The sequence below is a fragment of the Gymnoscopelus braueri genome, assembly GCF_963280865.1.
Source record: "Gymnoscopelus braueri genome assembly, chromosome: 5".
Lineage (NCBI taxonomy): Eukaryota > Metazoa > Chordata > Actinopteri > Myctophiformes > Myctophidae > Gymnoscopelus > Gymnoscopelus braueri.
Genome location: NC_137606.1, coordinates 2,849,638 through 2,875,863, shown reverse-complemented (window position 1 = coordinate 2,875,863; position 26,226 = coordinate 2,849,638). Strand labels below are relative to the sequence as shown.

The following is a 26,226-nucleotide window of genomic DNA, read 5'->3' as shown; positions in this document are numbered from 1 at the left end:
TGTGATTGTGACCATACTGTGGTAGCAGTTAGGGAGGTAGAAAACTTTCGGCCCTATTACCCCTCATGGAGAAATTTGATTTGCAGCATCGTTCTTACAGCACAAGAGAAATACAGGAAATTGTTTAGTGACGGTCTATCTCAGGCTAGAGTGCTACAGTTTGTTAAGCAATGTTATGGCTCTTGGCACCATAGAGTTTCTTTTCCCAGTAATTTTTTTAACCAGCAGGACATAAAACCTCTTCCCTGGAGAGAATGCGAGGAGATTGAACTCTGTGCTGAGGGGGGTGCGTGAGATTTGGAATCATCAAGTTGCAAGGTTACGTGCAAAAATTTGTGTGCAAAACGTATGGAGAACTAGAAGTTCGGCCCCGCTGCACGGATTTTAAATCTCCAGAGAAAACATCCGTGGGCTACCATTGGTTCAGCGATCTGTGCGCCCGCCCTGGGCCCCTCCTCCTCCCCCAATGTGCAGTATTGAGGGCCCTGACGTCACAACATTTGGAGTGATGGCCACTGCACTCTGGTTGGTTGGAATACACCTAGGGCTCAGGTAGAACCCACTTATAGCCCACATGGGCATCCCAGTTAAGACCCACCTCGGCCCCACATATAATTTTCTAGGTGGGGCCCACCTACTGTAAGGCCCGTTTCGGTTGTCACAAACGGTGCTAGGGTGACCACCTCATTTGGTAGCATGCAGGGGCCTTAAGCAGCAGTACAGTAGAACCGAAATTAGCAGAAATGACTACATTTCCCATGATGCCCTCTGATTGTGCAGCAACGCGTCGCTGCCATTGCGTTACATTGTGTCACAAAAACCCTAAAATGAAACTCTTCAACGGGCTAATTAGGTAGCATTGATGACATTTACCAGACTAAAGTTCATACAGGTTGTTGGTAAGATGTGTAACATAGCCGTTTCAGTCACGACAACAGCGTTAGCATTAGCCGCATGCTAACGCTACTTGTTCGTTAGCTTAGCTACACACTAACGGCTCATTATAGGCAGCGCTTGGCTAATAGTCATTTAACCCAACTAACGGCAACACAGTAATGGACATAAACAGTCACATACATGCTTTAGACACTAGTAGCAGGCTGCATTAACAACCAGCAGCAACAGAATCCAAGTTGCAGGCCACCATAGCAGCTAATGCTGTGTACGAAGAGGGTTGGCAGGTCTGTTTGTCGTATAAGTGATTTTGGGCTTATGTGGGCGCACCATCTACAATGGACTAACTGAGCAGGAATATTAACATTCACTACACTAACGTTCATTGTTGACAAAGTGATTGCACTGCCGCTTCAGCCATGACAACCACGTTAGCGTTAGCTACATGCGAACGTTGAAAGTGCGTTAGCCGCATGCTAACGGCTCATGTTAAGCACCCCTGGGCACTAATCATTGAAATACAATGATCGCTATCACAGTAGTGGACATAAACATGCGTTACATTAGTAGGAGGCTGCAGTGAGCTCAAAGTCTTGACAATATGAATGACAGGGCGATGTACTAGAGAAATGACGGTGATTTTGCTGGCCAGCTGGGCTCGCAGAACAATCACAGAGCCCAGCCGTTGCTGCGTCAGTGCGTCTGACTGTAATGGCGGCAGCGAGCTATGTGAGCGAGTACTTGATGCTGCTGTCTGGAAACTGGCCTAAGCATGACACGACCAATGAGAGTTAGTGCTTAGGTTGTTGCTAAGATACGGTGTATGGCACATAGCGTCTCTGCCCAATAGCTTGTAGATCTCGCGAACATGATTGGCGTAGCCTGCGTTGCCAGGTCTGCCTTTTGTCTGCGGAATGTGGTGTATGATGAAGGAAGGGAGAAGCTACAAGTGGCTATGATTAGCTCTGTGTTTTTTCATGAAGCTGGTTGCTTGTTGCTCGCGCACAATCTGGCAACACTGCTCTGTGGCAACGCTGATCTCCCGCACGGTGAAAGATGATCCCTCGCAAACGGATGAACGGCACAGACAATGTCCACGCATGCGCAGTTTTGCGTGCAAGCAGTTTTGCGTGCAAATTACAAACAAACTGCTTGCAAACAAACTGCAGAGGCACTCCACGCATGCGCAGTTATGCGAATTGTATTATAGGATAGAATAACACAGGACAACTTAAAACTGTGCTCGTCCATGACCTGGATGTGCCCTGTTTTACGTTTTTCTTACTTGCTCAGGTAGCACCTCAGTGTGTGCTCAGAATTGTCAACAGAAGATGGAGACGATTGATCGTGTTTCGTGCCAACCACTCATGTTGTTTAGCCAGCACTCCCCTTCCCTCTTTAACACAATGCATTCCCCTGCAGTTGCCTTCAAACTGGCAGGGACCCGTGCTGTGTCTCTCCTGAGCACCATTTGAATGGTGAGCATCTGGCATTTTCTCATACACTTGTTGTCGACAGAAACTCCTAGTTAGTAGACTGGGATGCTCAGGGAGTTTGTTTGTGAAGTTGAAGTTGAAGTTGAAGGGGATTGGGGAGGTATTGTTTGTGTCCCTCATACAGTAACATCTGTTGGGTGTCAATGGAAGGGATCTATGCTGCAGACAAGCATGTAGTGATTAACTTACACTTCACCACTGTCTCTTTCTATCCCTCCACGTTTCTCTTTCTATATCTCTGTTTGTTTTTTCTACAGTATTTCACTATTTCTCTCTTTCTTCTTACTCACAATCTCTTTTTATATTTTACATTTTCCTTCTAAAAACATTATCTCTCTATCTCTGTCTCTCTCTTTCTATGGATTGATCATAATCTTCGATTGATCTATCGACCAGCCGACGAACCTACTTACCTACTTACCTACCTACTGTACCTAACTACCTAACGTATATCTAAATTGCATTTTTACATTTTCCCTCTAAAACACACCAATGTGCTCTCTCTCTCTCTCTCTCTCTCTCTCTCTCTCCTCTCTCACTCTCTCTGTCTCTCTGTCTCGCACGCACGCACGCACGCACGCACGCACGCACGCACGCACGCACGCACGCACGCACGCACGCACGCACGCACGCACGCACGCACGCACAGTGGTCTCCTCCTCATGGGAAGCTTCATGTTGAATGATAGATGACTACTGAAGAGCTGCTATAGATGACTCCTACTGAAGAGCTGCTAAATTTAGAGCTCCACTGCACCAACCGACTCCACACACACACACACACACAAACACACACACACACACACACGTGTGTGAGGATGCTTGTGCACACGCACTACTGTTTTTTTGTTAATGTATTTTGGGCGTATTATGCTTTATTAGACAGGAGAGTGTAGAGAGACAGGAAAACAAGGGCAAAGAGAGGAGAGACATATGAGACAATACAGGAATTGTTTTCAAACGTGGGTCCTTGCGATGTCTAGAATATGTGACCCAGGGTGGTAAACACCTGAACTGGCAGTTCAGAGTAGAGCAGAAAAGCGGCGTCATACAATTCCTGCGTGAAAAGACGTAAACATAGACTCAGAATCCTCAAATGCTTGTCTATCATGCACCTAAAGGTCATAGCTGAAATCGGTGTCATCATTGTATAGCTCTGATTCTTTACTTTCATATGAAATGAAAAAAAAAATGCAAATATTTAAAATGATCCCCTATTTGCCATGTTGGGTCACTATGGTCTGTGCTGGCTGAGTCACCAAGCAGCCACTCACAGGCTTTTAAAGGGACTTCCTGGCTGTCTGTTTGAAGTGCGTTGAAAAACTCATGAAGAGCCGTTTCACCACCTGTCTGTTTTCTTCTCTGAGCACCTGAGACTTCATGAGCATGCACTGTGTGTGTGTGTGTGTGTGTGTGTGTGTGTGTGTGTGTGTGTGTGTGTGTGTGTGTGTGTGTGTGTGTGTGTGTGTGTGTGTGTGTGTGTGTGTGTGTGTGTGTGTGTGTGTGTGTGTGTGTGTGCGCACACGTGGGCACTCTATGTTCTTTGAAGTTGTGTTTGTTTGTATTATTTTGTCGTATTCCTTCTGTGAAGTCTCATTGATTGGAGCATAAGAAGACTGTAATGGCTGTCCTGCCCACATCCCTATGTGCTTGAGTAACCAGACTCCGCACGCACGCACACACACACACACACACACACACACAGACACACACCCACACCCACACACACCCACACCCATACACACACACACACTACAGATTTACTGCAAACACTGAAGCAGCCACTGGATTTCACATATTGATTCGCAGCTACGGAAATGGACTTGTTTGTATTCATGAGGAGAATATTATTGACAGCGGAGATCAATACAAGCAAACAGAGGGATGGGTGGGGGGGGGAGGGGGGCACAGGGAGGTTTAAAATAAAGAATGAATGACGAGAGGGAAGAAACACCTGGGGCCAGATGTATCGAGGGTGTGAACACAAAAGTGAACACAAAAGTGATGCTAAGCGCTACACAAAGATCATGATGTTTGCTACATAATAGCCCCTGGGCAACAGTCCAGATGTCCAGATGCAGCTCTCTCACACAGACAAACATCTGTGTGATCAGATTAAATAGGCTTATCAGAGGGACCATCCTCATCCTCACCATGAACACATCCTCATTGGTACGATAGATTTCCTCATATCACTGGTGTCAGCGATCAATCTGATCATGCTTTTATTGAGGCGTCTGTGCCCCTTAATTCACCCGTTGATTCACAAAAGAAATCCAGCCTTTATTACGAACACCTTTATTAAAACAAGTCCTCTCTTTCCCCACAATTCTGGTTTTCCATCACTTTTATCTGTCACACCCCTCTCTCCCTCTCTCCGTCTCTGGATGCCAATCACTCCCTGTTATGAGAGAGACAAGTGTCTGTTCGCTGAGGAGATGGTGCTGCAGAGCACCATAAAGGACATTGTCATGGGCGAGGGCGTGAAGTAGCTTAGTATAACTAGATCTCAGTGCTGCATTTGACACGGTCGACCACAATATATTACTAGACAGACTGAAAAACTGGGTGGGACTTTCTGGCCCAGTACTAAACTGGTTTGAATCATATTTAGAGAACAGAGACTGTTTTGTATATACTGTATCATTAATTACACATCTTCGCATGCATGCGTCTGTGCGTGCAGTGTGCTTGTAAAGGTGAGACCTGATTCATGCTATCCTGTGTGGTACATACATTTAACTAAAGCTTCACTGTATCAGTTAGAGGGGTTGAATTATGGATCACCAGTGGTGAAGATCTGAAAAATTAGTACAATAGTACAAAAGTACAATACTCAAGTTTAAACAAATGTATAAAAACAACATATTGAAAGGATATTGTATTAAGCTATGAAGATGAACACCAGAAGCTGTTTTTTGTTGTTGTTTGTTCTGTTTTTGTTTCTGTTTTCCTGTTTTCAATGTATTTTACATAGATTTTAGAAATGTTATTTCTAAATATTATTTGAATAAGCAATAAGGGATAGGACTAGATAAGTTTTCAACTTCATCCTATGCCCTTTTCAAACACCCCAGAGTACATGTATTTGTTTTCATATTTTCATATTTCTTATTTTTAAGTGTATTATGTTTATTTTATGTATTTATTTTTGTCTTTTAACAGTGTTCGAAATAAATAAACAATCAAAATAAACAATCAAAACTTGATGACCACCTGGGTACATGGTGACATCAACACGCTCCCATCGATTTCTTTCCATTTATTGCAATGATATTGCGTTGTATCTAGCTGTTTGGCTCCTCTCCCATGATGCTCCAGAACAATCTGTGCAAGCATGACACAGACTCTGAGATGACGAACCCCCCAAAGCAGAGCTTGAAGATAAATAGTTATTACATAGACATGATGCAGCACATTTAAACCCACATTGAATGACATGCTGACATAGTGAACACCTAAATGCTACTACAGGAGGAGGCTGGGGAGGTGCAGTATGTATTATCAGCAAGCTATCCTGAGCAAGTGAGGGACTGTGTGTGTGTGTGTGTGTGTGTGTGTGTGTGTGTGTGTGTGTGTGTGTGTGTGTGTGTGTGTGTGTGTGTGTGTGTGTGTGTGTGTGTGTGTGTGTGTGTGTGTGTGTGTACACGCACGCACACACACGCACGCAAATGCCTGTATGCAGCTGTGTGGAGCCCGTGCACTTAAAGTTTACACACCAGGAATTTCCTTGAATTTCATCACTTTTAAACAAACCCACAAAACACAAATGGAGCATCGCTGTAGTTCAGGCAGGCACAGAAGTCGAGCCTGTCCCACACCCTCCAATCACATTCTCCCATGATACTGTGGTTCAAATATGTGGTCTATTTTCCTTGCATCTTCCTCCCTCCCTTCGAGGATGCATGGAGGAAACGAGGTGAGGAGAGAGGAAACGAAGAAATGTTGTTCAGAGAAGTGGTGTTAACATTGACTGACAGAGTTAAAACATCGTCTATAGCTGCCCTTGCCAGCGATTTCGAGCGTTTTTACTAACCTTTGAAAAATCATAGAATATTGTCCTTAACAACGATCCACCCGGCGATCGCCTCAAAAGATGTAGGGGGGTCTCGGAGAATCGAGGGGAAAAAAGCTGAGCCCAACTTTCATTACTCAATTTAAACACATAAAAAACCCTGCTCATTGATGGCAATGAAAGAACAGTCTCTAGTTTAATTTGCCCTGCTACAGTTCCACATCGGCATCCCCCACGACACCTACGCCCGTTCACATGCGCACGCACACATGCACACGTAACATTGCCGACTGTAGGGGTTGCTAACGTTCAGCTGTTCAGCTTGGAAAGTCTTCCTCAAAGGATACATTCATGTTTCCTCGCTCCTCAGAGATGCCTCCTAGTGCTCGCTCGTAGCTCCTTGGAGCAGGAAGAAGAGACCTGGCATGACCTGGCATGACTCCTCTATCCTCAATTGAGGATAGAGGAGAGAGGAAACGTCAGTGCGTGTGTGTGTGTGTGTGTGTGTGTGTGTGTGTGTGTGTGTGTGTGTGTGTGTGTGTGTGTGTGTGTGTGTGTGTGTGTGTGTGTGTGTGTGTGTGTGTGTGTGTGTGTGTGTGTGTGTGAGTGTGTGTGTGTGTGTGTGTGTGTGTGTATGTGTGTTTTCATACAATAGATGCGCAAAGGAGAGAGATACCGAGAGCAGACGAAGAGACCTTGTTATTATTACACAAAGGAAGCAAAAAATGGCAGGGTGCAGTGAGAGGTCCTCTTCCATGTGATTTATCATATTAATCTGGGCCAAATGGCTGGCCTGAATCCCTTTTCCTCCCTCGCAATCCATCCCCTTATCCATTCACCTTCCCTCTCTCTCTTTCTTTTTATTTTTCCTCCTACCTATTTGTCTTCGTTTCTGGCCAAATACACAACCCCCCCCACACACACACACGCACGCACGCACGCACGCACGCACGCACGCACGCACGCACGCACGCACGCACGCACGCACGCACGCACGCACGCACGCACGCACGCACGCACGCACGCACGCACGCACACACACACACACACACACACACACACACACACACACACACACACGCACACACACACACACACGCACGCTCTCTACCCAAACACTTCTTATGGGGAGAGGTTTGTGCAGGTTTCTGCATCGCTGGGCCGTGATTGGTCAAAATAGTTCCTGGTCTGAGGTGGGTCGTCGACTCGTCGGCGAATGCTGTGAAGATTTATTGGGCCAGGACCGCCACCGCGACCTCCTAAAGTGTTATACGGAATACGGGTGGCAACAGAGGGGAATGGATGGAGGGAGGGGTGTCACTTGGGGGCAGTGACCGTAAGGAAAGTGGGTGTGTGATGAATGTAGTCAGACAGGAGAGATGGTCTGAGATGCTCTCCTCTCTGGTTTAACCCATTAAAACCGGGAAAGTATCTCTGTCACTTTAGATTTTAACCACTTTAACCATTATTTTATGCTTTGGCTATTTCAGAAAAATCATGAAAATGTGCGCACATTTTTGAATATATATATATTTTTAAAGCGAACATTTTGAACTCAAATCTTTGCATTTGAGGGTCCCTGGAACAAAATATTTTGAAATGGCGGCCAAATACATGTAATTTTGGGGGTCCTTGACATGGAAAGGCTTGAGAACCACTGACATAGAAAAATTGTTTTTTCAGAAAAAAATATCTAGATGATTGAAGATATTTGTAGAATCGGCCTCAGGTCTTCATGGGTTAAAGGATCTACACCATGAATTTAAAAAATATATTTAATATTTAATATCATATTGTTTATGTCCCTCAAACGTTTTTCAAAAGGTTTGAGCCTAAATCAAGCCTCAGATATACTCATTCCAACTAACTCTCTCTGGCTTATAAAGCACTTTCACCTGCAATACCACATTGTCCTGATTTGCACGTGGTGCTATTGAGCCAGTTTGTATGCATGTTATCTCCTGGTTCTGAGTGGAAAAAGTAATTATTATTATAATTTTTTTAGATGGAACTAAAAACCGGGAGGGATTGTACCGCTAGTGACGTCACTTTCGGAGCCAAATCAGTTAGGCCTGTTTTAAGACCAATTTACATAAAACCCCAGATATGCTGTGAAAGCCTGAATGCTCAAACTGGGGTATTTTTTGGGATAGAAGAGAGGAAAGGGGAGACCAAAAATACACACAAAAAAAAGGAAAAGTTCAAATTCATGGTGTAGTTCCTTTAAGTTCTCTGGTGACTCTTAGTTTGTCTGGTACTCATAGTTTGTCTAAACTTTAGCTGAACTCACTTTAGTTTGTTCTTTCTGCCTTTTTTACTTCTCTTTCTCGCTCATACCTCTTTCCCTCCACACTCTGCCCTACCCAGTGGAACGCTGTTATGTCTTTTAAGGGAACATCGAGGCGCAAAGCTATCAGTTCCGGCAGACTGACACAGTTAGTGACCCGTTTGGTCTGCCAGCCCGCCCAAGCCTCACTCCACCCAGCAAAGACGCAACCACACACGCGTGCGCGCACACACACACACACACACACACACACACACGCACAGCACACGCACAGCGCACGCACAGCACACGCACAGCGCACACGCACGCACACGCACACACGCGCGCGCGCGCACACACACACACACACACACACACACACACACACACACACACACACACACACACACACACACACACACACACACACACACGCACACACACACACACACACACACACACACACACACACACACACACAGATCCCCAGTGCCAGCACCAGACTACAGCGGCCCACTTTGGGCTCACTGCCTCCCATCTGCCTGTGATTCCAAACCAATCACTGCAACACTTTGCTCAGTACACTCTGGTTCCTTTTAAATAGTTGGACAACTGCTGCAATCAATTACTGGTTGGAAAGATTGTGATTGGCTGTAGTGCAGCTCTGTTCAATCAATATTTTGTGTTTTACAAAGTGCCAAATCTCAACAAAGGTTATAGAATGACACTACCCCATGTCCTTGCCATAGTTGGGTGGTCACCTGCTTGGACCGGTTGGGGGTTCCGGAATAAAGAGATGTACAGTACATTAAACAACTATAGTAAGGGTCCGCAGCCACAGTCAATGGAAACCCATTATGCCAGTAATCATGATCCATGGAAGTCTGTTTATTAACGTGAATTGATGGGACATGAATATGTACATATGGAGAGGGAGAGATGAGCTCGTGAGTCATGGGTAGCCCCCCAGCAGTCTAGGCCTAGAGCAGCATAACTGAGGGCTAGTAGTCCAAAGCCAGCCCTGACTAATAGCTTTATATTCATAAAGATGCCTTGAGAAAATGTCCACAATAATCAGGAAGTCATAATTGTCTCAAGCAAATCAGCACTTGTTAAATAGATAGATTATAGATAAATACTAGAGGTGTAACGATATAGTAACTGCATTGAAAAATCGTTTTGAATCTTCAACGATCTACTATATCAATATGCAAACAGCAAAATATAGTATCGTTTGACTTTGTATCGTATCGAATCGTTTTGCAATGCAAATAATCGTATCGAATCGTTTTGCAATGCAAAAAATCAATTGTATCAGTACTTTTAAGAAGAAAAAAGGGAAAGAGGGCTTTATATCCAGGTATCTATTTTTCACACAGATTTTTTTGGCTAAATAAATAGTTACTATATCGATTTTAAATCATTGAATCGAATCGTATCGTTCTAAATTAACCTGTCCTGTATTGTTCCTGTATCGTATCGACTAAATCTCTGAATCGAAACGTATCGTATCGTTCTAAATAACCTGTATCGTTCATGTATCGTATCGACAACCAAGTATCGTGATACGTATCGAATCGTTGTTAAAACGTATCGTTGCACCCCTAATAAATACATCATCAGACTTATATAGCGCTTTTCTTAGTACCCAAAGTCGCTTTGCAAAACAAATCAAACAACTGTATTAGGAGCGAAAAAGTTAAAAAGGCTAAAAACATGACGCTAAGACTAAGAAGCAGAAAGGAAGATTTGGTTTGAGTTTAGGTGGGGAAAGCAAGAGACTTCCGGTGGGGCGCATTCAAGACAATCACGTTGCATAGTGTTCTGTCACTATGAACGTCAGATCTCAACCCCCCCAAAAAAAGCTATTAAAATACGTGATTTAGAGCAAGTCCCGTAGGCGCGGGTTTTTAGCTACTGTACCACTCGTCGTAGGATATCATAACATCATATAAAAGGTAAGAAAAACGTTGGGCTGAATTCTCCTTTAAGCCAGGGTCAGACATGACCTCAGTTGAGCAGCCTGTATGTCACATAAAGATGTGTACGTTGGCTCCACTGTATTCGAATACCTTAAAATACTTTGAAATCTGAATTGTTGTCTTTGCCTCATTGTGTATCTATGTTTTGAGCACCCACTACAGATTCCTCATTAACATTGGCATAACCAGACCTGAGGGAGCAGGAGGGGGCGCGGCGTTGGAGGAGGTCAAAGAGGTGGCGGGGAGCCTGGTTATTGAGGGCCTTGTAGGTGGTGATGAGCATTTTTAAATATATTCTGTGTTTTACTGGGAGCCAGTGAAGGTCAATACTACACAGCTCCTCTCTTACAGAGAGGAAAATAACACAATTTCACATATGCATGTGGAAGTATGCCGTAGGCGTAGACTCTATACTGTTACTATCTAAATGTATTTCTGATTTATTCAGTATAGTTAGTGGGAAATTCAAATCCTCTTGGGCTCCTGTTTTTTTTAACTCCTGTGGGAATTCTCCTCAGTTACAGTATATGCATGGCTCGCTGTGTTGCATGTACAGTAAATCCACAGGCTGACATCAATAGGGCTCTGTCATTGCTGCACGACGAAATAAACACATTACAACCCAAGCATCCGAAGCCTATAGGCCATAATAGGCAAACTTTAAAAAAGTGTAATGATGGACACAAGGCTTATCATCTCACATCTTTCGGAAAGTCAGACCATGACATCATCATTCCTTACACCGGAATATAAACAAAAGTCAAGACAGGAAGCTATAACAACGTAACCTGACTCCGCCAGCTGGAAGAAGCTTGCTTCACACATTTGTAAAAGGGTGAACATCAGGAAAGTATCCAGCCCAGATGACACCTCTGGGTGGGTCGTCAAGTCTAGCCTGGCATGGCCAGACTAATATGATATTAGTCTGGAATCTCGGTGTGGAACCTGCATTTCCGTGTGCATACTGGGCCCTGACTGGTCCCTCACAACTTCGGAGGGAGAGAAATACAATCTCTGTTGAGAGGGGCCAGACCTAATCTGCCAAGGGCAATTTTGCAATGGCAGATTAGTCTGGAACCAGGCTACGTAAAGTCCTGCGCTGATCTCCTGGTTCGAGTGTCCACCACCATAGTCAAGCTCTCCCTGGCCCAGTCGGTGTTCCCCACAATGCTTCAAGAGGTCCACCGTTGTCCCTGTGCTCAAGAAAGCCTTCCAAGCAGGCCTGAAGGACTACTGACCTCAGTGGTAACGAAGCGCTTTGAGAGACTATAGTTAAAGATTACATGTGCTCCTCTGTTCCCGGCACATTGGACACATTACAGGGGCGGTCATAGCTGAGTGGGCAGAGAGACGTCTGGGGAAACAGAAGGTCCCCAGTTTGTGACCTGGCCTCGGTCTATGTGTCAAAGTGTCCCTGAGCAAAAGACTTAATCCCTGACTGCTTCCCCGAGTGCCATATTAATAGCGCCAACTGCTCATATAGTTGGGATGGGCAGAGGGCAAATGTTATGCGTGCGTGCGTGCGTGCGTGCGTGCGTGCGTGCGTGCGTGCGTGCGTGCGTGCGTGCGTGCGTGCGTGCGTGCGTGCGTGCGTGCGTGCGTGCGTGCGTGCGTGCGTGCGTGCGTGCGTATATCTGGCTACAAAAGTATTCTCCACCCATATTATGCACACTATCTATTGCTGCTAATGGGTTTTTACCTCTTCCTGTCTCTCTTAACCTGTAATATTCTCATCTATGATTTTACATTTATTATATTTATTATTTCCAGGATTATCATTAGTATAGTATCGTCTTATTACTGTATATTGTAATTGTGATTGTTGCACACTGTATTGGGGAGCATACCACATACAACATTCTGCTGCTTGTACCTTTATGAGTGACATATCAAACCTCTTGAATCTTATTTAGTCTGTGCATTTTGTGATAGTGTGTGTGTTTTTGTGTGGTTGTGTGTGTGTTTGTGTGCGTGCGTGCGTGCGTGCGTGCGTGCGTGCGTGCGTGCGTGCGTGCGTGCGTGCGTGCGTGCGTGCGTGCATGCATGTGTTTGTGTGCGTGTGACGTGTGTTTGCGTGCACACGTGTTCCACGTGTGTTTGTGTGTGTGTGAGTGTGTGTGTGTGTGTGTGTGTGTGTGTGTGTGTGTGTGTGTGTGTGTGTGTGTGTGTCACCAATTATGAGCTGCTGAAGAGGTCATTTGCCTGTTGACTTTGGTTCTCTGCCGGGAGCTGCTGTATAATTGCTGTTATAATTAGTCACTTTGGCCAGACGGTAACTTATAGTCACCTTCAAGGATATCTGACCTTTACACGCACACACACACACACACACACACACACACACACACACACACACACACACACACACACACACAAACACGCATGCACGTATATTAATAATGATATACAGTATATGCTGTATGTACTAGATAGATAGATACAGTACTATTAATTACATTGATAGATCTCCCTAACTCCCCCCTTTCTCTCTCTCTCTCTCTCTCTCTCTCTCTCTCTCTCTCTCTCTCTCTCTCTCTCTCTCTCTCTCTCTCTCTCTCTCTCTCTCTCTCTCTCTCGCTCTCTCACTAAGTCACCTTGTTCCAACAGCTCATCAATCTCTTGGATCTTGTCTCAAAAAGGCCTCCTCTCAGACAGACAGACAGACAGACAGACAGACAGACAGACAGACAGACAGACAGACAGACAGACAGACAGACAGACAGACAGACAGACAGACAGACAGACAGACAGACAGACAGACAGACAGACAGACAGAACGACAGACAGACAGACAGACAGACAGACAGGTTAGAACTGGGAGATAGACAGAAACAAAAAAAAAACACAGATGAGGAGGCCGATAGAGTCAGATAGTGAAAGCCCGGTGTGCGGAATATAAAAGTGAGATTTAACAATTGAGAGAGGGGGGGGGGGGGGGGGGGGGCAGGGATAGACAGAGACAAATGAGGGGAAAGGAAGGACCAGCGAGGGAAGCAGAGAGACAGATGGAGAGACATGGGGGGAGAGAGAGTGCGTTGTTATTTTCCGCACAGTGTGAAGTGCCCAGGAGATCCTTACAGGACTTTGAAGTGCGTTCACATCTCTCCATTCCACTCTTCTACATTTTTCGGTCTGTCTCTCTCTCTGTCCTCTGGATCACTTCCTCCCTCTCTTTTGCTTACTACATTTGTAGCCCAGTCGCAAATAGTGTTTGTTTATTTTGTTAGTCTGTTTTTTGTGGCTGAGACAGACGGGGAGCACAAAAGTTTGGATGCTTTGATGTTACACACACGAGTGGCGTGTGTGTGTGTATGTCTGTGTTTGTGTGTGTGCGTGCACGCGGGTGTGTGTCTGTCTGTCTGCCTTTCTGTCTGAACATTTCAAAACACACACGCGCAAGCACACACACAGTGGCATAACTCAGAACACTGCAGTATCCAGTCCAAAGTTAATACACACAGACTCACACACGCACACACGCATACGCACATTTCCAGCTGGCACCTTTCCAAGCAAAGCAGTGCACCTGTTCTCTGAAGCTCTAATCATCTTTTTGACAAGGAGCTTGACTCCGCTGCAGTCAACTGGATTCATTAGCCGCTTAACACACTCTGAAAGTTTGCTGCCTTCGTTGAATCTGACTCATTAACCGCCTCGGTATCGCTTCCTGCACAAACCAAACCCCAAATCCATACCAACAGCTCCCGTAAATGTAATGACAGAGAACACAGGTTTCGATCAAAATGAGTAATTAGGCAAATCTAGTTAGTCAAAATGTGTCTAAATCCCGCCCTCTGTCTTTCTCTCTCTATCACACAAACCCATACACAGGCACAGTGAACATTTATTGCACACTTGAAGAATAGCCTAATACATTTGTACAGCCATTGAACCTGCCTATTATAATTGAGAAGAGAAAAACATGTGACCTCTTTAGTCCTCTACTACTTTACAAACTACTCAGTGCAGGGAGTTGGCAAAGGAAAAGGACAAGTGGTTCCATTATTTTGCTGGACCATGACGGCAAATGTCTCTGAGTCACTGAGTTACTGAGGGTGAATTTACAGCACTGGTCAGACTAGCCAATCACAGAGCAGTCTTCCCTCCAGGCTATGGGATGGCAGAGCAGACTTCCCTCCTGGCTATGGGATCACAGAGCAGTCTTCCACCTGGCGCAAGATGGCGCTAAGGAGCAATATAAGTATCATCACAATGTTGCGACCGTCGCAGTTGTAATTTTTTGATTTGTTTTGTTGTTTAGATCAGTGGTTCTCAACCTGTGGGACGGGAACCCCAGGGGGTCCCCACATGATTTTGGGGGGTCCACAGATGACAGTGAAGTGACAATTTAAAGACTTTATTTAATACCCCAACAATTAGAAAAAGACCATTAATGCATCAAAAGTAATACTGTAGATCAGCGTTGTAAGCTGCAAGCTTACAACGCTGATCGCTGAATCTCTACAAGCACACAACGCCTCTCTTTGCGAGGTGTTGTGCTCTTGTAGATCTGCTATTTTCACAATATTTATCAATATTTATCTGTGGAACCGAAAATGTAATGCCTCAACTCCTACAATTCCAAGCGTCACAGCCTGAAAAGGTCACAAAATGAGGTGTAGTCTGGCTCAATGCTGCCTAACACACAGAGAGAAGAGTCAAACAAGGATTGTGCTTTTAACCTACTCTGACCTGGTCTAAAGTCCAGTGTAGTCCCCCCAGCGCAGCATTTCCCTGCTATTTAGAGAGCGCATTAGATAGTAGATTGACCTATACCTGGGTTCACAATGCGTGCACACTGCTTGCAATCTAAAAATCCATCCGAATTGAACACAGCGATAGAAACAGAAGAATGTGTCGACAAATACTGTAAGAATGTGTCGTGAATAATAAATGAAAAATGTCAGCAGCGAGGAAAGAGAGAGAAGGAGGGAAAAGTTCATGCAGTTTATTTCAATAAGCAGTTTATTTCAGCTGATACATATTTTCAAATACCTCTCCTCGCGTAAGAATGTCGTGAATCCATAGCCTCCAGCCATTCTTTATGTGTCAATGGACAGGAGGAGTGACATTCCTCAATATCCATTTTAGAGCCCCAACGCAAGACACACAGGACAGGATGCAACAACTCTGTCATCATGCTTTAATAGGAGATTTAAATAAAGAACATAGCTGACTATGAGCTGGTGATTACATAGTTGATAGGTCAGGATATTGCGGATGTGTCTTGGACATATAGCCTAAATGAGGAGACATTGCTGAAGGAAGGAGAGATTCTTTGCATGCCCAAAATGCCAGTTTCCCCCGTCTTCTGAAATCATTAGGCTATATGACATTATTAATGCTGCTTGATGGTCGCACACTTCTGCTTTGTTTATAAATTGTTTGTGTGTCCTCCAGTCCATCATTTACATAGCAATGCATCTAGCTCAACGTGTCAGCTTGTAGATCAGCTATTTTTGCTGAATGTCCGCCCCAGAATAGGGATGATAGTGTTTAAGTGGTTAATACAACCAATTTGTGCCTAGTGCCAATCTTTGTGCCCAAATAACTCGAGATAATAAATGTATAACTGATAACTGACACTCTAACAAATAACGGACACAAATGCACCCTGCATCCTGAGCCTTAGATCATCTAGTGCAGGGCTACTCAACTTAAGATGGCTCAGGGGCCACTCAGCAAAATACCAAAAGTCCAAGGGGCCGCAAGCTAAAAATGACGGTCCTATTTTGGATTTTTCGATTTTGTAACACACACTACGCATTGTTATTGTTATAAGAAAATGTACATTTTGACATCATATTCTTTTCACTGTACTGTGTGTATGTCCAGTGGCATCAGTTCAGCAAAAGCTAAGGTATGGCAAGGTTAGGGTTGCCAACTCCCAGAGATTGAAATAAGAGACACCTACCCTGGGCGCGCGGCAAAGCCGCGCGGCCGGAAAAAAATGGGGGTCAAACCCCCCCAAAAACCCGAAATGCATAGAAAACTATGCATTATACCTGTAACAATTGATGTTTGTTTTTGAAGAAAAAAATTAGCAACCCATATATTTGAACGGAAATGTATATTTTTATCCTGTGCTTAAAACAAGGATATGTGTGTGTGTGTGTGTGTGTGTGTGTGTGTGTGTGTGTGTGTGTGTGTGTGTGTGTGTGTGTGTGTGTGTGTGTGTGTGTGTGTGTGTGTGTGTGTGTGTGTGTGTGTGTGTGTGTGTGTGTGTGTGTGTGTGTGTGTGTCTTTGTACGTCTTTGTGTAGTCAGGACGGATCTGAGCATGTTTGGGGCTTTGCATATTGTTCAACTCTAATATGTAGTAGCCTACATACTGTAATCAGCTTCTTTGTTTGTTTTATGTTTACTGTTTCATGATGCCAAGGACTTGCCTGCAATGTGTCACCAATTGTTTCACGAGTTTGTTCCACCACTCTCTCCATGTCATTGACAGTCACTGTTTGTATAGAAAAGCATGTGCTGTGTAAATCGCATGAAGATTTAGGCTGATAGATTAGATTACTGCAGCGCAGTAACATTATTATTATTATAAAATAATTAAATTGCATTTTTCAAACCAGCCAAGGTGGCCGGCAATATTTATATTGCCGGCGTATACCAACAAAACCTTGGGTGGACCTCTCAGCAGACATTCTCTATGCGTCTAACAGCTGTGTGGTGTGATTACCAATACGCCAGATTGTGTATCTAACACCTCAATAGCAGAGGAAATGAACTGGATGGATTAGAGCTCCCATCTGCTGCAGCAGTGCAGCACTGGAGCAGCAGTAATTAGACAGAGAACGGTTCAAGGCAAGCCCAGGTTTCTGGAGACAGCCGAGAGACAGCCGAGAGACAGGCCCCAAGCCATCTTAGTAGCTAGACATGGGACTGCTAAAGTACAGCTTAGTTTAGAAGTCAAAAGAAAGAGAGAGGGAGAGAGGGCTGGTCAAGCATAACGTCGGCTATTGTAACACAAGTTAAACCAGTTTCACAGCAGTTTGTTCGGCATGCTGCTGTCTGAGTCACAGACCAAAGCATTTAAATGTATTTCAAATGAGAAAGAGTGAAGGAGTTAAAGAGAATGAGAAATTAGAGGATGAGAGAGGAGAGGGCGGAAGGTTGACAGAACAGTTCCACATTTGCCTGGCCGAACCCCTGGGGCAGAATACAAAATATGTATGACTTGTCTGCCTGGTAGTCCTGTGTGTGCGTGCGTGCGTGCGTGCGTGCGTGCGTGCGTGCGTGCGTGCGTGCGTGCGTGCGTGCGTGCGTGCGTGCGTGCGTGTCTGAGGGAAGGAGTGCGTGGGTGTTTAGTTTGTCTCTCTCTACTAGGGACAACAACACTATACGTATTGTAGGAGAGGCCCAACGAAAAGAGCGTGGACATACAGGTACAACATGTAATTGTATCACCCCCTCTCTCCCTCTCTCACTCTGTCAGATCTGTGATAAGGAGTGGCATTACTATGTCATCAACGTGGAGTTTCCAGTGGTGACGCTCTATGTGGACGGTGTAACCTACGACCCCTACCTGGTGACTGACGACTGGCCCATCCACCCCTCCCAGATTGATGTACAGCTGACAGTGGGCGCCTGCTGGCAAGGTGATGATGATGATGATAATGAGGAGGAGGAGGAGGAGGATGTATTAAAACCCAAAACCTCCACAGTGATGGGCAGGCACTTTTTAACACTGCGCATTCTTCTTTTTTCTTTTCAAAATGAATGACCAGCAGATGTAGGAGCTGTGCACTGTGAATGTCTGTGGATTTGAATGTGTCTGTATTTGACCCTCCATCACGGATCCAGTCTGAGCAAATACGCTGTCTAATTGTATAGGCAATTGAAATAGGAAGAATATATAAACACTCTGACCATACACCATGCTCGTGCTTTGATAGCCACAAAGTTACAATGAATGGGCTCAATGAAGCTTGGGTCTTAGATAAGGGCTCAACATATATCATTTCTACAGGGGCAGAGGAGGGTCATTTGGTGTCCCTTTCATCTGCAATGATTTTTCCGCCCCTACTCTTTTTTCTCTTTCACTGAGCGCTCCAAACCCATCAGAGGATTAGAAGAGCCCTGAATAGAAAAGGGAGTTCAGAGGCTATTACTCCTCCTCTGGAGGAGGCTAAGCCTCAATAAAGAGTTATAAAGACCATCCTCATATCTTTACACAAGCCATTAGCCCTAGCAGATTGCCTATTCACAGGGCTCTGCATGGTGCAGTGGCACGGTGGTCACTAGCACGCTGCAAAAATGAGTTATTTTATTTTGGGGAAAGTCTCTTCAGCCCTCTGGAGAACTTAATTATTTGACTGCTTTACAATGAATGATGGAAATGCCTTCTGCGTTTCAGACTTTGTGTGTCTTTACTGAGCATGGAAAAGATTTTTTTTTTTTAAAGGATGGAATTGACAGTTTGAGTGGGCTGCTTGTTGGAGCATCGCCCGCAACTGAATCCTCCAGGCGCCGAAGTGTGTATGTTTGTTTGTTTACGTTCTCCTCTAGATTTTCCGATCGAAAGGTTGGCCTGCGTTGGCTGCTCCTCATCCTCAGGGGAATCATGTGCTTGCTGTGCTGTTTCCCAGCAGTCAGCCTGTGTTTACCCCCTGACCTGTAAGTGTTGAGTGGCACTGTGAAGTGAGCAACAGCAGGAGAGCGATGGGCCGCCAAGTGAAAGAGTGACGCACTCTCCTTTGACCCATTAAGACCTGAAGCCGATTCTACAAATGTCTTCTAAATCCCAACAGTATTCTGCTGAATCTTTTTCATGTCAAGGACCCCCAAAATTATATGTATTTGGCCGCCGACCCCAATCTCAAAATATTTTGTTCCAGGGACCCCCCCAGAAGCAAAGATTTGAGTTAAAAATGTTGGCTTTAAAACAATATATATTCAAATATTTGCACACATTTTCACGATTTTTCAAAAATAGCAGATCTACAAGCTCGTAGAGCTTGTATATCTGCTACTTTTTGAATAGCCAAAGTGTAAAATAATGCTTTTTAGCTCAAAGCAAAAAATGACACAGATGCGTTCCAGGTCTCAATGGGTTAATTGTATTTTTCCAGTTGCCTTTCTCGATCACTTCATCACACGCATCTCTTGGTCTTTCCTCATTGCCCACGCATTGAAACATAGTTGTAAAAGGACCAAGGGCAGTGTGTGGGCATGCGTGCGCGTGTGCACAAAAAACATACAGTCTAAGCAGAAAGGTAGATACTGTATAACGGCAAACACAGAAATGCATACACACATGCAAAATAATGCCTCCTCTTTTGTAGAGAGAGAAAAAGTGTGGTGAAGGAAGACGGGGAGAGACACAGAGGGCAGAAAGAGCTGACACTGTGTGAAAACTAGCCTCTGTAGAGTGAAGCAATCAGCAGTTTCATCACATCATAATCATCACGCCACAGTGTCTCAATCGTATTCCTCTCCTCCCTTCTTCTTCTTCTTCTTTTTCTTCTTCATCAGGAAATCTGCATACCAATTCATGAAAATAAACAAAACTCTGCACACAGGTCCAGTGCCAAACATATTCAACTGGCATTGTGGGGTAATAGTCCTGATGGCGGCATCACAGGATATGTCTACATTTTTAAACATAAAAATTCACAGCAAATCAGTCATACACATGCTATGACTTTGCGATTTCCATCAAATTGTAGACCCAAGTGAGCAGAAATGTTCATATATTTTGAGCTGACATGAATTACTGTATGAAATCCTTTCTTTTTCTCATGTTTTAGGCATCTTCAGACTGTCCTCCACAAAAGTGAAAATATAAAAATTGATCCCACAGGGTATCAAAACTGTACTTACTGTAGATTCGCACAAAATAAAGGACCAATGTTCATGAATTACATTTTCATATCATGGTACTGTAGATGCAGGGTGGAAGTAAATTTCAGAATTGGAAGGGCTACACGACCGGAACGTTGTTGCATCAATAAAAAAACTTGAGCGTGCAAGTGGCAGTGTGCACGTATATCTCTCCAAGATAGATCTCACGCACTGTTTGTCGCCCTACGCACCTGCTCTGAAACTGACTGGGTGTGCGGAAGTCCTTTTTCACTAGAATTGTAACTCACACACTTTTTAACAGCATTTTGAAATGTCCACATGTAACCAATTGCAGTCAATGCAACAATTTTAAACATCAGCTTTCTCAATTATGGAGAAATCTTTGTCAAAATAAATGACTCTATGTTGTCTAGATGAAGTATAAACATTCCCCAAATGTCTTGATGACTGCATATTTGCCAGTGTGTATGTTTAGTAATACTAGGATTTGATTAATGTTACACAACTCATGACCCTACAGCATTGCCTGTGCATATTTTTTAATAAATGGATGAATTAAATGGAAACCTTGGTCTGGGCACTGCAATTTTCTTTACAGCAACCTAACAATGATGATAAAAGCGTCAATAGGATCAAAGAGTAAGAGCGCACAATACATCCGACTTCTTGAAGGCAGGTGCTGGCTCTGAAGTGAACAGAGATGAAAGAGTACAAAGTAGAGCGGCACACTGTTGTTGCTCCCTTGGTCAGATGTTTTATTTTAATCAAGAGTGATGTTTCGAGCCCATGCCCTTCTTCAGACTCAAACGTTCACTCTTGATTAAAATAAAATAACTGACTAAGGGAGCAACAGCAGTGTGGCTCTACTTTGTACTCTTTTGTTAAAAGCCTCTAGCCCCACAAGAACTCTATACCCTTCTCAGCTTTATTTCACGTAGTCTGAGGGAAGTCTGTGGTTTGGTTTCTCCCTTGGGAAGTACAGTAGCTCAACGAGATCATGCCTTGACCTTGGTGTCTGAGGTTGTGAGTTCAAGCCCTGGGTGATACAGGTCAAACATCCTAGCTAATTGTCTCCGCCAGGCCGAAGGCGTGGCTGAGACTACGTTTTGCATCCTGTCTGTCTGTCTGTCTGTCTGTCTGTCTGTCTGTCTGTCTGTCTGTCTGTCTGTCTGTCTGTCTGTCTGTCTGTCCGTCCATACGTGAGTGTGTCCGATCAATGCGAAACTGTGCACACACACTCCCAGGATGCCAGAGCAGAACCTCTGGCCCAACCTTTTCACATCAGCTTTTTATAGCGCAACCAGGAGGCAGATTTTTGCAAACAAAATAAAAATAATATTAATCCTAAAAATGTTGTCCAAACATCACGCAAATCAGTACACATTATCTATATAGTAATGTGATGAAGACGGGTCTGTCCGATTTATCATATTCCATCCTGATTGGCATCTGAAGTTTGCAGGAGCGGCTCGTTTTGAACAAAATGCCTCAAATCATGAACGCAGCCATTCCACTCACTTCTATAATGACTGAATTCCGAACATTGCTGGCCCACAATAACGTACCTAGCCTGCCGGAGACCTGTGCTCCGAGGAGCACTTTTTCTAGTACCTACTCAGGCATTGTGTGCTGTGTGAATGTGACATCAAAATTTACTGAATCCAGACAGTTTTGCTTATTGACCCTCCTGTATTTCTCAATTGATTTCCTCCTCTTTCTATTTTTCCGTTTCTTTCTAAAAATGCCTGGTCCTGTCCCATTGCTGCATAGCAGCTATAAATGCCTCGTTTTTTTTACTATTACTCTTACTTGTGCCTCAACCTGTTGCTGCCATCATTGTTTGTGAATGTGGTGAACTATTCTCATTTTTTTTTTATATATTCATTTTTATAGTTCATTTAACTGTCCGTAATGTTTAAATTCTTATTCTGTGTTTTGCTTTACTTTGTGGGGAATGTGCTGTTGAACTTTAGTTTCACTTAAAGTTGGATTACAGAATGGGCTCCTAACAATCCTGTGTGTGTGTGTGTGTGTGTGTGTGTGTGTGTGTGTGTGTGTGTGTGTGTGTGTGTGTGTGTGTGTGTGTGTGTGTGTGTGTGTGTGTGTGTGTGTGTGTGTGTGTGTGTGTGTGTGTGTGTGTGTGTGTGTGTGTGTGTGTGTGTGTGCGTGTGTGTTTATGTGTGTTTGTGTGTGTGTGTAGGTGGAGAGGTGACCAAACCGAGGTTCACACAGTTCTTCCGGGGCAGCCTGTCAGGTCTGACCATCCGTCCCGGAAAGATCGAAAGTCAGAAGGTCATCTCCTGTCTGCAGGCGTGCAAGGAGGGCCTGGACATCAACTCACTGGAGAGCCTGGACAAGAACATCAAGGTATACACAGACGCAAACATACATAAAACACTTTGATCCGTATTCTGTTGATTAGGAGCTCTGGAGCTTTGTCTGAATTAAATCACCAGTACAGTACAGTATATACGTTCAAAAGTACACACATGCATCCACTACCGGCGTGTGTATGGGCATGCAACGCACACACAGACAGTTTGATTCTTATTTTATTGATTCTAAGGTTGGATGCAATTTTTTTTTTAACAACCCATTTGTATACCTGTGCACGTATACAATATTATTTATTGACACACATTTGATCACCCCCGCCACACACACACACACACACACACACACACACACACACACACACACACACACACACACACACACACACACACACACACACACACACACACACACACACACACACACACACACACACACACACACACACTTTAATCCATATCACAATTGACAGCAAGGATGGATGGCATTTTCGGAAAGCTTCCTTAAATAAATCACCAATCAGCTCTCCCTCTCTGCTCTCTCTCATCCCATTGGCTCAGCTCATCAATCTCTGTGCACTCAGAGGTAGAGGACACAGACGATGGATGGAGGTGTATTTAGACCCCAAGGCTTTCTCTCTATCTCTCTCTCTCTCTCTCCCTCTTTGTCCTCTGCTGCTCGCCTCACTGATCTGTCCATACTGTAACACACGGATCAGCTCCTGCTGGCCTTTGATGACAAAGAGGAGGGATGGGCTGAACGGGGGATGGGATGAAGGAGGGAGGGATTGAGGGAGAAAAAGAGAGGGAAGGAGAGAGAGAAGAGGAGGTAAAGCTCCTCAGGGCCACTCACAGTTTATCGTTTGAGAGCGTTGCAGTGTTAGCCCTCCAGGTGGCTTAAAGGACAACGTTTTAGCAGAGCAGGGGGAAGGCTCCCTCAGGGAGGAAATGGAAAAAGACTTCATGTGGCCAGTCTATAACGCCAGTAGCCTAGGCTATGACGTATTTTTGACTTATTAATCCATACAGTATATATGGACAAGGTTTCAGCCCAATTCAGCTGCCATTCACTTCCTCTATACAGACAAAAAACTAGCCATTGATATCATCCATTCCCAAAATCTGAGAATCCGAGCCCCTTTGACTTCCAAAATTGAAAAATGTCAATGTTAAATATTTCCAAAAGTATAGAATGTAAAGTTTACCTACTGTAACAAAAGAATTGTGGGATTCTACGTTAGTCTAGTGACAGTTTGCACGAAAAATGTACAAACTGTAGATTAGCTCCGGACAGAAGCGCATGATCCTCTTATAGAAGGCCTCTCGAAACTCAGTAAAACATTGGCTGTTTAGTGAGCCTTTATAATTTGGACTCAAATTAATAATGTTAATTGTAATGTGATGTTAAATTTGCCGAAGAAATCACCCCAGGTTGATAAAGACAAAATGTGCAAGAACATTAGACTCAAGCTGATCCAGCAAAAAAATTGCATATTGTATGGGATGCGACACATGCATGGCTTCCGCACTGGGGCCGTTTAGCCTTGTAATGCATTTGGTGTATAAGGCACAATATCCCTTTAAGGTATTTTTTTACAAAAGATGTAATTAACTATGGAAAATAATGTGTGATTAAATAAATGTAGCGTATGCGTTCTTATGACAACAGTTTGTGACTTGGGTGGTGCTTGTCCTTGATGATGCGCTTGGCTTTGACCACGCACCGCTTTTTGTACAGTTCCTGGAGCGCTGGGAGCTCGCCTCCCATTATTCGCTCTGCCGATCGCACTACTCGCTGTAGGCTGATCTTTTCTCGGGCAGTGCAGTTCCCGTACCAGGCCGTGACACAGCCTGTTAGGATGCATTCAACAGAGCTGTTGTAATACAGCCTGAGGAAGCAAATTCTTCAGCTAGTGTGATTGGTCAGAGGTCGGTTATAGAAGTGATTAAATAAATGTATGGTTTGACAGCACTAAAGAAAATACAAAGTAGTTCATAGTAAAAAAAAAAAGAGACTAAAATAAAGAATCATATCTTTTAGCTTCGCTGCCATTATGCTTTATTGTTCCAAGTTCCAACTGATCAGTATGATTGCTTTTATGCAAGCAAGCGTATGCGTTCTTATGACGATCATAATTGAGTCTAATACGTTTATTGTCTCTGCTTTCTGTGCCTCAATATGCCTCTATTCCTCCTCTCTCTTGCTCTCTCCACCCCTCCCTCTCTCTCCACCCATTTCTCTCTCACTTTCTGTCCCACTCTCTACCCATCTCCCTCTGTCCCTCAGTTCCATTTTAACCCTGCCCAGTCCATCCTGGTGATGGAGGGCGAGGACTTGGATAACATGAATGCTGCTCTGAAGAAGGTGTCCTACATCAATTCCCGTCAATTCCCTACGCCTGGCATCAGACACCTGCACATCTCCACTGCAGTACAGTAAGGACACTAGCATTTTACCTGTCTGTCATACATACAGTATCTCTTAACCCATTAAGACCGGGGACGCATCTATATGTCTTTGGCTATTCAAAAATAGCAGATATACAAGCTCATAGTGCGGCACCGAGTGCCGCACTATGAGCTTGGAGATCTGCTATTTTTATTACTTTTTTATCATGAAAATGTGTGCAAATCTTTGAATATATATATTTTTAAGCGAACATTTTGTAACTCAAATATTTGCTTCTGGGGATTCTACAAATGTCTTCTAAATCCAAACAGTAAAAAAATCATTTTCATTTCAAGGACCACGCAAAATGATATGTATTTGGCCACGGACCCCCAACTCAAAATATTTTGCTCTAGGGACCCCCCAGAAGCAAAGATTTGAGTTACAAATTTGCTTTACAAATATATATATTCAAAGATTTGCCCACATTTTCAAGATTTTTCAAAAATAGCAGATCTACAAGCTCATCTGAGCTTGTATATCTGCTATTTTTTAAAAGCCGAAGACATCTAAAATGACAGAGATTCGTTCCCAGATTGAATGGGTTAAAGTTGCTGTACCGTACAAAACCTAGCAGTATACCTGTATGTCACCCTTGTCTCTTAATTCTTTAACTGCCAGAGTAATAGTGTAATAGTGCGCCACTGCCAGCTTGAAAAATCATGGAAAATTTTTCGTGATTGCTGTCCTCATGGCGATCGCCTCATTACACCCACGGGGGTCTCGGGAGTCTCGGAAAATGCTTGTATCCGGTCACGGACCTCGCGGTAATCCAGGCCTCCTTGGCCTGTTGAATGTGGCTTGTTTTTGCTGTAAAGCAACAGGAACGGAGATCAAGCCATTTTCCCACAGGAAATAAACGTTAAAAAAAATATGTCAATTCCGGGTCTGTCGTCATCTGGCAGTGAAAGCATCATTCATAGGGTAGCGAACAGCGCCATCTAGTGGAAAACCACTGAAAAGACAAAACACGTCAATCTCAT

General features: G+C 44.1%; 1 protein-coding gene across 1 annotated transcript in view; it reads left to right on the top strand.

Moving 5' to 3' along the window:
- Positions 1-26,226, top strand: part of LOC308084888 (calsyntenin-2-like) — a gene marked incomplete at its 5' end in the record, with an annotated part of 322,921 nt that overhangs the window by 275,948 nt on the left and 20,747 nt on the right. Inside the window, 3 exons of the mRNA XM_080427850.1 lie at positions 18,093-18,255; positions 22,662-22,828; positions 25,082-25,230. Of these exons, the coding sequence (XP_080283976.1) occupies positions 18,093-18,255; positions 22,662-22,828; positions 25,082-25,230 (479 nt within the window). The remainder of the gene's footprint in view (positions 1-18,092; positions 18,256-22,661; positions 22,829-25,081; positions 25,231-26,226) is intronic.